This window comes from Leuresthes tenuis, unplaced genomic scaffold (genome assembly GCF_036924035.1).
Source record: "Leuresthes tenuis unplaced genomic scaffold, fLeuTen1.0.hap1 SCAF_18, whole genome shotgun sequence".
Classification (NCBI taxonomy): domain Eukaryota; kingdom Metazoa; phylum Chordata; class Actinopteri; order Atheriniformes; family Atherinopsidae; genus Leuresthes; species Leuresthes tenuis.
The window spans coordinates 22,296,661-22,312,026 of record NW_027325372.1 but is presented as its reverse complement, the minus strand read 5'-3'; the positions used below and the strand labels follow the sequence as shown (position 1 = coordinate 22,312,026).

Sequence of the window (15,366 nt, the reverse complement as noted above, 5' to 3'; positions counted from 1 at the left end):
GTGACTGTATGACATCAGAACGTAAAGTCAGATGTTTGCTCAGCAGCGGCAGTGCTTCAGTTGTGGTATTTCCTCTGCACAGAGCAGAGCTGCTAATTCTATGACAGAGCAAAAGAGGAACAAAGCCCTGTGTAGCAGTCCCTGACCTCTACATGGAAGATAAAGAAAACGCTATCTGGTGTGGCTGAGGCACGCATCACACCGACGGAGGCCTCAGCCAACACTCTCTGGGATCCTGGAGCATGTGTGATTGTGCGTCAGATGTGAAAGACTTGAGCAATGCGAGAGAAATTCTGGTAAACAGATCAATGACGGCCCGAGCAGCAGGCCGGCTGCAGTTTATCACTCAGCCCGCAGCGTACAGATGTGTTAACGTGATCGAGGGAGGTTGAGGAGAAACAAACGAGGCCCCCTGAGCATGTTTATTGTCCCTCACATTTATATTCGGCTTCTGAGGGTTTACATATGAAGCCATAACGACATAATGGGGAATTTTCTGATATTAAGTAGTTCTTAGTTAAGGGAACCGTCACACCTGTGTTCCTGTTGTCATTTAACTGAATTCCAACTTGATTTATTCAGTTGTGTGGTTAGCCTTGTGCTTTGTACTGATACTTATCAGTCACTTCATTGAGTGCAGCTCTCTCAGGGCTGCAGCTATGTTTTACCACATTTTATACTCATTAAGCTGAAATGCAGTTTTATTTTTTTATATATATAATCATTCAAATGGTCAAGCACACCAAACCGTCGATAGATATTTTATCAGCAGTAAAACCACAGAATTAAAATAACTATTCAATAAAACAGTTGGAGATGGAATTCCTTCTTGCACTTCAGCTAATAATTGACAGTCTTGTTTGTACACGTTGTTGAATAGGTAGAAGCCCAGCTGTTACAGCTCTGATTTCTTCCCTTTATCAGTTGTATGATGCCAAAAGTAGCTGCAGCTGTCAGTTATTTTTACCGTTATTTCTTAAAGTCAACAGTGATATTGTGACTTTTTTTTTGTTTGTTTTTAGCCCAAAACCCACAGATGTTCTGTCAACAGTGATATAGCGAGATGGACTCGAGCAGGGTGTGACGTTCGGCTGTTTTGTGTTGTGTAGTGTGGCGCATCGAGGGAAGTAATGTAATTCCTCTTTGGGGTTTGGATTTTATTTCTGCGAATCTTGTCTGTCCAGTAACCTGAAGCGCTTCATTTGTAGATTTCCACTTACTGAGAGAAGCACCTGTAACCTGGTGGAGATTTAGAGAGCATGTTAAAGTGTAATTCTAGTCAATGAATGAATACTTTTGTAATTAAAATCAGAAATGACTAAAACAGGTCTCCAGAGGAGTTTTCCTCTCGCAGCGCTGTTGCTCCGAACTGAAACAGTTTGGGAGTAGGAGCACCGTTTAAATGCTCTTTAATCCAACACTTTATTAGTTTCCTCCGTCTCTACGTCATTACAGATTGATGAATTATTTGTCCGAACATCTTCTTGTACTCTGAAGGAAGAATGTCACAGAGTAAAGAGGTCTCACCCTGGAGACCATCAAAAATCATCTAAGAAACAGACAGTCAGTGCATCTTTAGTCTTTATCTTTAATGATGTCAGTCCTGCTGTTTCATTCTTTAATCATCTATTTTTACCGACTCTGATGAATATGTGGAGAGCTGATCAGATTTTCAGGAATTATTCTTTAAATTTTTCTACTAACCAGTGACCGTACTTCAAATATATTAGTGAATGTTTAAAAAGTGCACATTGGCGCCTGTTTACCTGCTCAAACGACCCCACCCTCGTAGCGGCTGTCGGGCACGAGGGAACAGTGAGATGAGATGAGCGTCGGCGGCGATTCTCCACGAGCCTCTGGAAACTGATTCCAGGCGAGTTGAGTCAGGCTGTCGGGGTTTTTAATGGAAGAGCAGGTACGCCAAGCCGGTGTAGAAATATTCTCACTGCCAGCAGAATATCGACCTCAGTGGTGAGAGAAGAAAAGTTTGATTGTCTTATGGCCCGGTCAGCGCTGGCAGATTTAGTCTAAATGAGAAATAGATTTTGCCTTTTTTGTAGCTGCTGTGTAGTTTGTTGGCATTATGAGTCATTTTTCTTGTTGGATTGGAAGACGATTCAGGCCTCAGCGGCACACTTAACAGATGACACCAGAGGTTCTGTCGAACTGCCTGAGTAGCTCATTAGTAACGGGATATTGCTTCTTTCTGTCTGTAGAAGTTGCTCCAGCTGTGTTCGTGTTGCCATAATTGGATGCATACTATGATCTGAAATTAACTGAAAACCAGCTACAAAGCAACGTGGGCCTCAACACTATTAACCTGCCATCTCTCAGCTGAGCAGTGTATTGTTTGGCATGATGTCAAAGGGGAGGGGGAGGGGGGGGGTTATGATGTCTTTCCTTCCAGACTGGGGTTAAAAGTGCATTAGAGGTCACAGGAGATTGCCTACCGGGGCCTGTTACCCTCCCACCCCCCACCCCACGGTGCGGTCGGTAATGACCCAAGGGAGTGTAGTAACACCCCCTTCCTGCACACACATCCAAAAACACACACACACACACATACTCTCCTGAACCTGGAGGAGCTCAGGAGAGTGTGGCCTGGGGGAGGCGGGAGGGAAAATCTGGAGTGGAATATGTTATCTTGGATAATGTTGGTTGACCACACTGACAGCTTGTTGATTCACACGCCCCCCCTCCCCCCCACCAACACCTCCGGTCTTTCCCAACACACACACAGATATTTTCAAACACACACACAAACACACACGACCCTCCTGCTGAGCCCCCCTCACCCGACCTCCTCTCTTATTGCAGCACTGTCATTCATAGAGTGCCAAAGCCTGCTGCTTTATTAAAGCCCAGGAAGAGCAAGGCCTGGCCCAGGTTCAAACAGCAGTGCAGCTGGGACCTGTTACATTTTCGGCAGACTGCCCTCTCCGTCTCGCTGGCTATAAATAGCCCTGGTGGTTGTCTCCCTTAACCAAGGAAAAGAGCTTTTTGGGGGAGGAAAAACACGCGCACACACACACAGATTAATAACCGTGGGAAGCAATGAAAGCTTTGTGTCTGCTGCCCGAGGTCAGCAGGCCGGGAGGTGTTGCTACTTCAAAGACCCCATTGCGGCTTATAGTTTCAGACGGTGCTGTGGTGCGTTTGATGGGAACATGCAGGTCCTGTCATCCATGTGATGAGTCGAGTTAACTGCAGCTCATAATGCTGCGGCGGAATTCTCATTTCTGTTTGTATTTGTTTTAAAAACACTCGAGCAGGGTCGTGTTCAGGGGGATTCCACAAAAACTCATCCCGTATGTACACACACAGCATCAGACACTTTATGATGTTGGCTCCAGCTGTTTACAGATGAGGCTACCTCATTCCAGCCCCCCCCAAAAGGTTCTCGAGCCAGAGAGCGCCATCTGTCCCGCTAACATCGGCTGCCCAGTTTATTTGGATCTCCAAATTCAATCTGGCCAAGGTCAGCCCCCACCTCCACTTCCACCAGCCTGGCCTCCATCCTGACTTGGGTTCAGCTGAGGGTGGGCCCAGCTCCAGTCACCGCAGACACTTCCACTTCCTTAACATTATTTTCATAGAAACTCTCCCCGTCGTCTCTGCCGTAACAGTATCCACCCACTGGCACAATGATCTCCTGGGCAGGGAAACGCTCCTGGCGGATGTAGTGGGCTCATTCATTCATTCGAGGCCAATTTTTTTTCCCTTTCTAGTAGGAAAGTAAAACCACTACTGTTTTTTTCCTCCCTCTTCTGCTTTTTGTTCTGTATTTGTTCGATTTTACTGTGACTGGTTAATGAGACGATGCTTGCGCGACACAATGCAGTAGCGGAGTCATCATTTGCATTCATCACGCAGTGATTCCTTTTCAAGAATACCCACTGTATGAGGTTCCAGGATTACTCTTGATGAATTTGACCTGAATTGTTTTCTCTTCTGTGTGTCGCTGCTAGATTCTGAACAATGTGCTGTCAATTATATCTTAATGGTCCTAGTTATGGTGTTTGACACTAGTCCAGAATGGGCAGCAGGCTAAAACCATCAACCCCAAGGCCATAAATTATGACACTTATCTCTAAACTCCATGCACTGCTTCGACTCATTGATACATTACTTATTCTCTTGGTGTGTCCTTCAGCCTCCAAGCCCAATGGACCAGGTTGGGAAGATGCGTGGCCAGCCATATGGAGGACCTAATCCCTACTCACAGCAGCAGCAGCAGCAGCAGCAAGGACCTCCCACAGGACCTGGACCCCAGCAAGTGAGCTCTTACCCAGGCCAGGCCTATGGACCTCCAGGCCCTCAGAGGTACCCGATGGGGATACAAAGCCGCACACCCGGCGCAATAGGCGGCATGCAGTACGGACAGCAGGTCAGTATTTCTATCCTTACAGGTCTATTGCAGCTTCCAAACGGTTAGCATAATAACTAGAGAATGGGGTAACTGCTTAACTGGTTCCATCCGTAGATGGTGTATATAAAAGATGGACATGTGAAAGGGAATGATCTCTTGGTAGCAGCAACGGCCTCATCCCTAATCATGTTTAACTTTTGCATAACTTGATATAAGTTAAATGTCTGCGTAAAAATAAAAAAAGGATGTGTGTGACACTGTGTGAGGTATAAATGAATGCCAAACACTGCATGATTGCCCTTTAATAGGCAGGATATTGTAAATACAACCTAAAAAGAACATGTTACAAAAACTAAATGAACATGTTACAAAAACTGAATGAAAATGCAGATGCAGTTTGTGGAAAACTAAGTATACATCATAATTCAGTAGCTTATAGAATGATTTTTTAGCAGCAATAACTTGAAGCACTTATTTTCTGTATGACGTTATCAGTCTCTCACATCATTGTGGTGGAATTTTGGCTCACTCTTCTCTGCAACGGTGCTTCAGCTGATTGAAGTCTGCAGCATTGGTTTATGGACAGCAGCTCTCTTAAGGTCCCACCACAGCATTTCATCCAGACTGAGGTCTGGACTTTGATATTTGCTGCTGTGTTTGGGATCATTGTCCTGTTGATGATCCAGTTTCAGCCGAGCTGTCAGACAGATGGCCTCACATTTGACTCTAGAATACTTTGGTATCCAGAGTTCATGGTGGACTCAATGACTGCAAGGTGCCCAGGTCCTGTGGCTGCAGAACAAACCCAGATCATCAGCCCTCCACCACTGTGCTTGACAGTTGGTATGAGGTGTTTGTGCTGATATGCTGTGTTTGGTTTCCTCCAAACGTGCTGCTGTGCATTATGACCAAACATCTCCACTTTGCTCTGGTCTGTCCAGAGGACATTGTTCCAGAAGTCTGGTGGCTTTTTCAGATGAGACTTTGTAAACCTAAGCTGTGCTGCCATGTCCTCTTTAGAGACAAGTAACTTTCTCCTGCAAACATTCCACCAGTCATGAACCGTAAGATTTAACATGCTAACTGAAATGCGTCGACTCTGAGATGTAGCTGTTTTTGTTCTTTTGCAGTCTCTCGGTCTTACCTTGGTGTGAGCTCACTGGGAACATTGACAGCAATTGAATGTTTTCTACTTGTGAATAATCTTTCTCACCGCAGAATGATGGACTCCAAATGATCTGTAAATGACCTTAGAACTCTTGCCAGATTAATGGGCAGCAACAGTTCCTTCAGTAACATCTTTGCGGTTGTCTTTCCTCCTTGACATTGTGTTAACACACATCTTTTATAGAGGTGCTCACACTTACTGATGATCAGTTAATGAAGTGCTTTGATTAGCAGCACTTGGCTGCTACTTACCCTCCTGTATCCTGTGGAAGGGTGGACATTTTGCATTGTCTTAGTTTTTGTTCAGTAAATCATGACATGGTGTAATATGTCATGTGTTATTGGTCATGTGAGATTGTATTTACCTCATTTTAAGACCTTTTTTTTCATGACTGCTCTTATGTAAAGATTAGCAGATGGACTTATTTTTCACAAATTCCAGCAGGATATCGATCAATGGAATCCCGCAGGTTGGTTTAGCCTTGATTTTTGCCTTGATTTTGTCTTTATTTCATCAAGTTGTGGGCAAAAAAGTAACGTATCCCAAGCTGTCACTACATCATAGATGACCAATAAAGTTAAATGTTAACTCCAACCAAACCATTCTTTAGCATTACTTTTACCTGAAAGAGGGAGGGGGGGGAGCTATTCTAGGATCAGATTGAACGGGAGCAGTCAGTTTTTCACTGTCAGGTTTATTTTCACGCTTGAAAGCAAGAGATGGGCAAAATTCAAGCTGTGTTGACGGGCACAGTGGACAGCACCTTCTGACAGCGTCATCCAATTGAAAACTGTAAACATCCAGTTTTGCCACACTTACTCATTGCGAGGAATAAGCCCCTTCTTGAACTCTGTCAGCCAAGTGCGTCTGAACAGAGAAATGCATGCAGGGAATCCCGTAGAGTGAAGCCTTTTCTTCTACGTCCGCTGCCTGTGGTCTTGTGCCCATTGTGTGGTGTGATTATCTCATACTGGCCTGCCTGGTGTCTGACCATGAACTCGATAAGTGCCCCGCAGAGAAGAAAACGGCTGCCCTGCCTTTGTCAGACAGATACAATACAGCCACATGATGTTGTTTTAAATGTGAAGCAATTCTTTATTTCTGTCTTGTATTTTCTTTGAATTGTTGAGTAGCTAAGAACCCCCCCCATATATTCGTGCTTCCTCACAAGGTCATCGCCTTTCTCATTCCGTGTTTCTTGAGCATAATGAAACAAAAACGCTGTCTTTAAAGGCGTAGCTTTGCTGAATATGGGAAGAATATGAAAAGACTGAGAGAGATGAAGTCAGCAAGCAGTTTTTTATTTTCATGGCTGTAATTTAAACCAAAACACAGCTGAATTCCAAAACTTGGATGAGTTTTCCACGTGTGCTTTGACAGATCGGTATATAGTGAAAATGCACCCCTAAGGTACACAGACGGCAGTTTTATTTCCTTGTTAATGTGCAAAGAAGATAAAGACCCTGACTGATCTTCTTGTTTTATGTCTAGATGTCTGCTTATGGACAACAGGGCCCAGGAGGCTACAGCCAGCAGAACCAGGGCTACTACGGCCAGCATGGCCCACAACCGCACCCCGGCCAGCAGCAACCTACCTACCCCGGTCAGCCACAAGGCAGCTCTGGACCTTACCCTCAGCAGGGCCACCCTTCTCAGCCTCCTGGCCAACATGGGCAGCCAGGGCCCCCTTACCAACCATCCCAAGGGCCCCACGGCCCTGCTCCAGGCCAGCCTCCATATAGTCAGCCCCCACAGTCTCAACCAGGACAGCCACCGTATGTCCCTCCCCAACAGCAGCAGCCTCAACAGCAGCAGCAACAGGGTCCTGGTCCCCAAGGTCAGCAGGCCAGTCAGGGCCAAGCTGGGTACCCACAACCCCCTGGACCTGGGCAGCCACCACAGCAGCAAACCCCACAGCAGCAGCAGCAGCAGCAGCAAGGGCCACCCCCACCACCACCACAGCAGCAACAACAACAACAACAGCAACAACAACAACAGCAGCAGCAGCCAGGAGGTCAGCCTCCTCAAGCTCAGCAACAACCCCCGGGTCATGGTCAGCAGGGTCAACCATCACCCTACTCTCAGACGCCCCCCCTGCAACAGCAGCAACAACAACCACAGCAGCAGCAGCAGCAGCAGCAGCAGTCACCATACCAGAGGTTCCCACCTCCTCCACAGGTAACAGCTCACAGCTGAAATGTGACTGGCTGGAAATTATGCTTCAAGTTTAAGTGACTAATGAGATGGAAAGTAAGAACAAGAGGATTTAGAATGAATTTAAAAAAAACCCAAAACACTTGTGCGTTTCATGGTAGTTAAGCTTTGCTGTTTTTGTTTTTTGTTTAAAAAATAGTAATCAGTGAGTTTTCAAGGGCCATACCTGGCAAACACAGGATACATACATCAGAGCGCATCTATGCCAGACCCCTGTTATTTCTAACGATGCATCAGTGGCTGTACTGCTGTTCATCGCAACAGAGGAAATAAGCCATTAATTATGCTTGGGTGGGATTTTTTTTCACATGCCTTAGATCCACCGTGCTGTCTGTCTTGTTTTTATAATCAGGAACTCTCCCAGGATTCCTTTAGCTCCCAGTCCAGCGCTCCTCCTTCTAACCAGCCCAACAAGAGCGGTCAAGAGGATAGCATGCAGGGGCGGCCATCCAGTCTGCCGGTGAGCCCTCTCTCGCTTCATTTATCATCTAAAGTTTTCATCCTCTTTATTTTTAAATTGATGGTAAGGCTTTCCTCAACATCCAAGCCGATTCAGGAGTGAGAGGGGAGAAAAGTTAGGTGTGCAGGGAAGCGGGCCGGACAGCCAAGAGATCACTGCTGCACTGCAGTGGGAAACTGGGACTGGGAATCATGGGATGAAGATCCACATGTCAGTCCATTATGTCTTCGGAGCAGGCCGCCAGTATTGCCATCGTCCAGTGGATAGCAAGGTCTAGGCCACTGGCTCCCCCGAAATAGATTTTAGTCCAGGGTTTTCTTAACATCCACCAAGCTTCAGTTAAGCTGTTGGACCTTCTCTGTATTTCGGCAAACGGGTCATACATTTGACGTCCCGTCCATAGCTGTGGTTATTTATTTTTATTCCCCTGAAAGCTCAAAATGAAGTCCAGTTAATGGGACCTTGTTTTGCTTTATCATGCAGTGGAAGTCGCTCCATGGTTGAAAGCAGTCCGAGTTGATCTATGCGCACACTTAGGAAAATACATAGAAATGTGAAGTTAATGTTGGCTTTTGGAGTCGGCTGTGCAATCGATTAGCCGCCAAATATTAGGCTCGTGATCTTGTACTTATGTCTTATCTCACTGGTGGATCCCTGCCTTAGTTTATTTCTCTGTTCACATGCTTTCTAAATCACATCAGGGATATTTAATTTTTTTTACCACATGGCATGTAGATGTTGTTTTTCCACCAATATTTCGATATTAATGAGGCAACACGTAAAACTCTGCAGCTGCATGTGCTTTGCTGCTGCCACGAGAGAGTGGAATATATTTCTGCCAGGAAAAGGATTGTTGAAGGTGAAGTGTCATCTGATAGTCCTCGGTGGGTGACTTAGATAAAGGTGAGAGAACGAACAACACATCCTACCACGCCCCCCAACTCCATTCTCCCTGTTAAAGAGGTGTCTCGCTGTAACACGTTGCAGTTTCCATGGCGGTGTTTATAGGTCAGACTGCGGAGCTAACCTCATTCTGGGCCTCAGGGAAGGAGAGTGAGAAATTAGATCATTAATGAGACAGAATGAAAGTGAGAGAGCAGAATCGGCGGCAAGGGGAGGTGGTGGTGGTTGGTGCGAAGGGGGGAGGGGGGGTGGGGTGGGATTGAGGGAGTGCAAGCAAATAACTTCAAATAGTGTGAGTGATTGGTTGGAGTGGGACATTCTCAAAGGGAGGGAGAGATGAGAAGTAGAGCTGTCTATGCCAGTAAGGGATGCCCTCAGGATGTGTTTCCCTCCTCTTTTATTTATTTCTCTTATTTATTTATACATCTCTCTTTGGGCTCAGCCATTGGCCGAGCAGGCCAGGCAAGGGCTATTTTTATTTATTTTTTTTTTCCCCTTCCAACTTCACGGGGATTCCCTACTGGTGCTGTGTGATTGGCTGAGAGAGCCATTAATCTGGCTAAGGTAGACATACACCAATCCCCTTTCTCCTGCTGCTCCTCCTCTGATATCCCTCCCTGCAGACTGCACATTACACTGTGTGCAGATTAAACCATAAAGCCTGCGGAAGTGGTTCTTGTACGTGTTTTGAGTTGATGTGCATCAGCGATTTGTGTTGTACTTGGAATTTGAAGCTATTATTATGAGCACAGACGAAGTTGTGAATAAAAAAAGCAGAAAATGTTTCTTAAACTTTTTTTTTTTTTTTCACGGATTTAATTCTAACCCTGTTCACCTGATGTCTGGGATTATATTCTGAATTGGCTGTAGAGAGGGGTCTGTGTAAGACCCCCTGACTTTTCGTGGTACCAACTGTCCCTAGTACAGGGTATCAAAAGGCTCTTTTATACCAAACAGTTCTTGGAACTATTGATGGTAATGGGGACTAAAGGGTTTCTCTAAGGACAACACGCCTTCAAGAGCTTTTTCTCTGGTTGTGTCTGCACAGATCGAAGGTGAAAAATGACCCTACAAACTGAGTTTTGTAAACCTCAGTCTGTGCGGTGCAAATACATAAAAGAGAAGAGTTAGAAGAACAACGAAAAAGCTCCTGAGACTGTTGAGCAGGTTAGCATTCATTCACATTCAAACAGAGGAAGGTAAGGCTAACACTGCCTCCACATTCTGAGAGGAAAACCACTCAGAACCAGTTGTCCCATTAGCAGCGCTGCTTCTGAACACAACTGTTTTAACTACAGCTAATCGTGATAATATAGTGATTTCTAGAGAATGAATGGAAATGTTTTATGAGCTGACAGACTTAAAAAGTTTACTGTGAGGTGTGTTCATGTGTTTTCCAGTTTGTTAATCACCTTCAGTTCCTTTGCTATTTTCCATGCCACGTCCTACCTGATGTGGTCCTGGTAGAAGTAGGAAAACGTTTCACATAGACAGGGCTCCTGCTTCCACAGTTTAGTTTGCTCGGCTGCACTGCTCAGACTCAGAGATGCCAGAGATCAACACATCGTGCCTCACTTCATTCCGGTTCTTTGGTTAGGATTATTTATTTATTTTTTATTATCTTGGACAGCTGGAAATCCGTGTGTAGCAGTCTTTAAGCATTTGAAGCATATAAGAAAAACGTTTCCCTTGTTGGAATGGGGAAGGCCATCTGAGACAGTTCCGTGGACTTCGTCCTTCAGCCTTCCAGTGCAGCCACTCAGATCTTGGGTGAAAGAAGACGACTCACTGAACAAAGACATGAAATCAGTTGAAAATCAAAGGGCTGTTGCACCTTAATTTCCACACCTTTGTTTGTTATGGCTGCCATTTTGTCTGTTTTTTTGTTAGATATTTGGATCTGACAGTTCCTGGCAAAAGTACATAAAATTTAGTTTTTAAGGAAAAAATAGAAAGTATATTACTCAGATTTGGGTTCAAAGTGTGTTGGTGTTGACACTGAAATAAGGGGACCGCTTGCAGATATTTAGTAAGACAGCCCTATCCTAGCTTGTGTATCATATATTTTTATTCTATTTCTGAACAGCTTAACATATTTGATGCAGTCTCATTCAGAGGTCACGTGTACTTCTACTAATGAAAAAGGTTTGAAAGTCAATTGTTAAATGATCATTTCTAAATGCATCCAACAGAACACGAGGTAGAGTTTTACATTGAGGAGAAAATTGTTTGTTTCATAAGAAGTTGTCATTTGTAGAGACACATTTCTGTTAATCTGCCTAAGATCCCGTTGGAATCCTGTTCCAACAGCGGCTGAGGGGTAAACGCCATTTAGCTACTTTAGTAGCATTCACGCAGAGCCAGCCAGACATCACCTCATCCCAAGCACAGATGGGTCTGTTGGAGCCAGGTGCTTAAAAAGCCAGCGTCTGTTAGACTGCTGCTGAGGTGGGAATAAAGGTGTACAAGAGGCTCAGCGCCTGCTGGAAGGCGCAGGTAGGAAAGCAACAGTCGGCTGGAGAGGAAGGGCTGTGAATAAGAAGTGGAGGAGGGAGGGAAAAAAGAAAAACAGGCAGTGGTAGTCCAACTAGCTGAGCAGGCTGAACTGGTTCCTGGTTTGTTTTCACCCAGGCTCCAGGACACGCACGTACAGTTTAACTGTTGAGTGTTTACCGCGCTGTGAGCCTGAGCTGTTCTGCGCACAGAAACCGCTTCACATTTTTGCAATTTAGGTACTTTACAATGTAGTGGTCCGCGTGCTGGCAGAATATTCCTGTGAGCTACAGACGTTTGTGTCTTCTTGGAAAGGAAACGAATTAAACGTTAAGCGCAGGGGAGAGGAGGGGGAGGGGGGGGGGGGCATTTTTGTTCTCTCAAATGACTCACATTATTGACTTAGTCTGTAATGAATAACCATAGTTGCTGATTAAAAGGGCACTCCACTGATTTTGCTCATGAAGGCTCTTCACAATGAGTACTACACAGCTTGTGAAAAGAGTTGTTTAATGTCTCCTGTGGTTCCAGGTGGAGCTTACAGTGCCACCATTAGTGTGTTTTCAAGAGACGGTCTTCAGGAGCTTTTTTTTCCCATCAAAACTAATTCCCACGCATCTGTCATGGATGGTATGCAACACCAGCTTAGCAGGAGCTGATACAGAAGCCCGCCTCCTCCGTCGGGGCTTCAGAAGACGTGAAACAGGCCAGTCACCATCAGGCTTTTATACTCCCTGGATGTGACACTTCCTCTCCCCGTCAAGCCACAGAAAAAGGGGAAGAACTACCAGACCACCATCAAGTTTTTTCACTCCCTCACACCCTACTTTAAAAAAGAAAAAAAAAGATCTCGCTCTTGTCCCTCTCCCAGGTCTTTTGTACACCCTTTCTCCTGTGCAGGGCTAATCCCTCTCAGGGACCGCCCACTGCTTGTACTGCTCTTCTTTTCTGATGGGCCCGAAAGTGCTCCAGACTCGAGAGGAAGGTCACATGCTGGTCACACGCTCCCACCCGAGTTTGCTTTTTCTCCGGTTCCCCTCGCCTCTCTGAGTGAGATGCTTCATCTGAAGGGGTTTAAGTTTGAAGGATGAGTGGAGGCTTTATGTCGTCTACAATGGTTTAATTATGTAGACTGTACCTTTATGACGGAGTCTACCAAAGGATGAATAAATTGCTTTTTAGTGTTTTTATTCTGATGAAAACCATCCTCGAGAGTCATCATCCCATGCTCCTAGTTTTCCCACCTTAATGTATCTGGGCCCCACCCTCACATGAATCCAGCCTTATCCCGTACATTTGCAAAGCTTAAGGACCACCCACATCGCAACAACAATCCCCCCCTTTTCCCCTTAATGACCTTTTAATGGTATGTGCCAAGCTTCCTGATGTAAAACAGAGGGATCTTCCATTCTTGCTGATCAACTTTGAGCCCCCACCCTCCCACCCCTTTCCCGTCTTGCCTGCAATCCCGTTCCCTGCTCAGCCCAGCCCAGCTCTGCTCTCCTGCGGCAGCTAAGCTTGTTTTTGCGACATAGCTCTGGAGCAATCAGCCCGACAAGGCCAGCCCACTTTTTTTTTTTTCTTCCTTTCTCCTACCCAGCCCAACCCCCTCTATGCCTTTTCGTATGTTACACTCTGTAATTTTTTTTCAATTTGCTGCATTTCTCTTTTCTTTCAGTGTTTAATATACAGATATTTCTCTTCTCCTCTCATTCCTCTTTCAGTCGAAATTCTCCTTTTCTCTTTCTCTGCCTGCCCGCTTCCTCCTCCTCCTCCTTCCCTCCTTCTCTCTCCTCTCACTAAATCAGCTTTCATAACGCCGTGCAGCGCAGCAGCCTTGTTTTGCGAGGCTCTGACGCTGACAGTATTCAGAGTCCGGGGCCAGTTTCCTGTTGCTATTCTGGGGCCCTTTGCTTCCTGTGTGGACATGTCTTATTCAGATTCCAGGGCGCCTCACGCTCACCCTCAACCCCCCTCCCTCCTCTCAGCTTGTCTGTTTTCTCTCCCTCTGTCTCACCCCCTTTTTCCCTCTATATGATTTTTAATTAACGTACTTGGAAATATTCAACCTGCTGACAGAGTGTTGTTTTTGCATTTGCTTCAGTCCAAAAGCCCCAAACCCTTTTTTTTGCTCTTGTGAGTTTTCACACACACACACACACACACACAGAAAACACTCTCCTTCTCCCTTTTGCTCTCTCCGCTCACTCACACGCTCTCACACTCACGCACACACTCTCCCATGCCCCTCCCCTCTGCCTCCATTTCTGCTGGGCTGAGCTAGTTTTGCAGCACAAAGACTGTGGCTGACTGCAGCACTGTCTGTCCTCTGCTCTCCTGCTCCCGCTGGAAAAAGCTGCTGAGCTCGGACAGATGAAACGAGCCCCACAATGAAATTAACTCGCACTCTATGAAATAAGCCCCAATATTCTATAGTTTTCTCTCCTCTCCTCAGTCAATTCACTTGATGGTGTCATTTGCTTTAGTAGCGCCCTCTATGCACACTGTGCTTGTGTGTGTGAGACAGTGTGAGGGGAGGGGCGCTGCTGGTCTGGAAAGCAGGCAGACTGGCTGTAGGGGTCTGGAGCCACCCCACCCTCCTCACCCCTCCGTATCCCAGCACCCCTCAGACCTCGGGGCTGGGCAGCTGCCTGCCTCACTTGGGCATCTGTGTGCTGCCCTGGGACTCCCTGCTACTATTGTGAACTCTACAAAAGCCCCCCTCCACACACACACACACCATCTTCCTATTATTCACAGTAATCAGCACCCCCCTTCAGCTACTCTGTGGCAGCGACACACAAACTGCTGCAGTGTTTGTGTGTTTTTGTTGTTGTTTTTTTCTCTTACCCCCACAGAGAAGCTCAATTAGGCAAATGTGAGTGTTTAAAAAAAAAAAAAAGACTAAAAGACCCTTCTTATTGATTAAGATTCATACTTGGCCTTGATTTTTCTTTTTGTCTGTACTGCGTAGGAATGTAAAAGCAGAACAGTACCGATCGATTTAATTTCTTACGACTGCCTCAACATTTTGCTAGCTCACCCTTTCATCCTCTCCGTTTTGGATGTTATTATCCGTCGCACGTGGCTGCTGCTGATGGAGTAGCAGTGTAATGGGTGATCCTTTGGGACTTGGAGCTAGCTCATCTGTGGAAGTAGCAGACATTGTGTCTGTGGCTCTGACACTCCAGGCTGGATGTGCGTCCCCACCAGGGTGCTTGCAGCCTCTGAGCGTTATGTCACTGTTCGAGGCTGCTGTTGGTGTGCATCTCGCAGAGAAGAAATTACAGAACTGTGACGTGTTCATTTCAAACTCTCATGGGCTTCATGTCACACCTATTGGGGGCTTTCAGCTGTGTGTAGAGTTTAGCCTGTGCTGTGTGCGAAACCCTGTAATGGCTGCTGCTGTTTGAGGCATGGGCCTGCCTTGCTTCTCCTCCTTTCTCCAGTTCTTCCCTCATAGTGGGGTGGGAGTGCCCCCTTATGGCTGTGCTCAGCCCTGCAAACCTCAAGCGGGGGTTGGAGCCACCTCTCCCCAAGCCCACTGTGGACCTCTTGGAGGCCTTTGTACGTTGACACGGCAGGTGGGAGCCCTGGGCAGGTGACTGAGGCATCAGCAGCAGCCACCTACCTGTTTTTCCTTTCAACATCTGGACATTTCCAGCTGTGATTTGATGTAAAGTAACACAGAGTCACTTCAGGTGGTTTAATTGGCTAGGCGAGCTGAATTTATTTCTGTCCCAGCACCTATTGTGTCGC

The 15,366-nt window shown here is 46.1% G+C and overlaps 2 protein-coding genes across 4 annotated transcripts in view; one reads left to right on the top strand and one right to left on the bottom strand.

The window, feature by feature from the left end:
* The window catches only part of arid1ab (AT-rich interactive domain 1Ab), a 47,663-nt gene that overhangs the window by 14,390 nt on the left and 17,907 nt on the right, over window positions 1–15,366 (top strand). For all 3 annotated transcript variants that reach the window (XM_072369873.1, XM_072369874.1, XM_072369875.1), the window contains exons 2-4: window positions 4,154–4,387; window positions 7,029–7,715; window positions 8,104–8,211. In XM_072369873.1, coding sequence (XP_072225974.1) covers window positions 4,154–4,387; window positions 7,029–7,715; window positions 8,104–8,211 — 1,029 coding nt within the window. The remainder of the gene's footprint in view (window positions 1–4,153; window positions 4,388–7,028; window positions 7,716–8,103; window positions 8,212–15,366) is intronic.
* Window positions 5,078–15,366, bottom strand: part of tmem222b (transmembrane protein 222b) — a 78,561-nt gene continuing 68,272 nt past the window's right edge. The window contains exon 7 of the transcript XR_011908359.1: window positions 5,078–5,093. The gene's annotated coding sequence lies outside the window, so the exon portion shown is untranslated. The remainder of the gene's footprint in view (window positions 5,094–15,366) is intronic.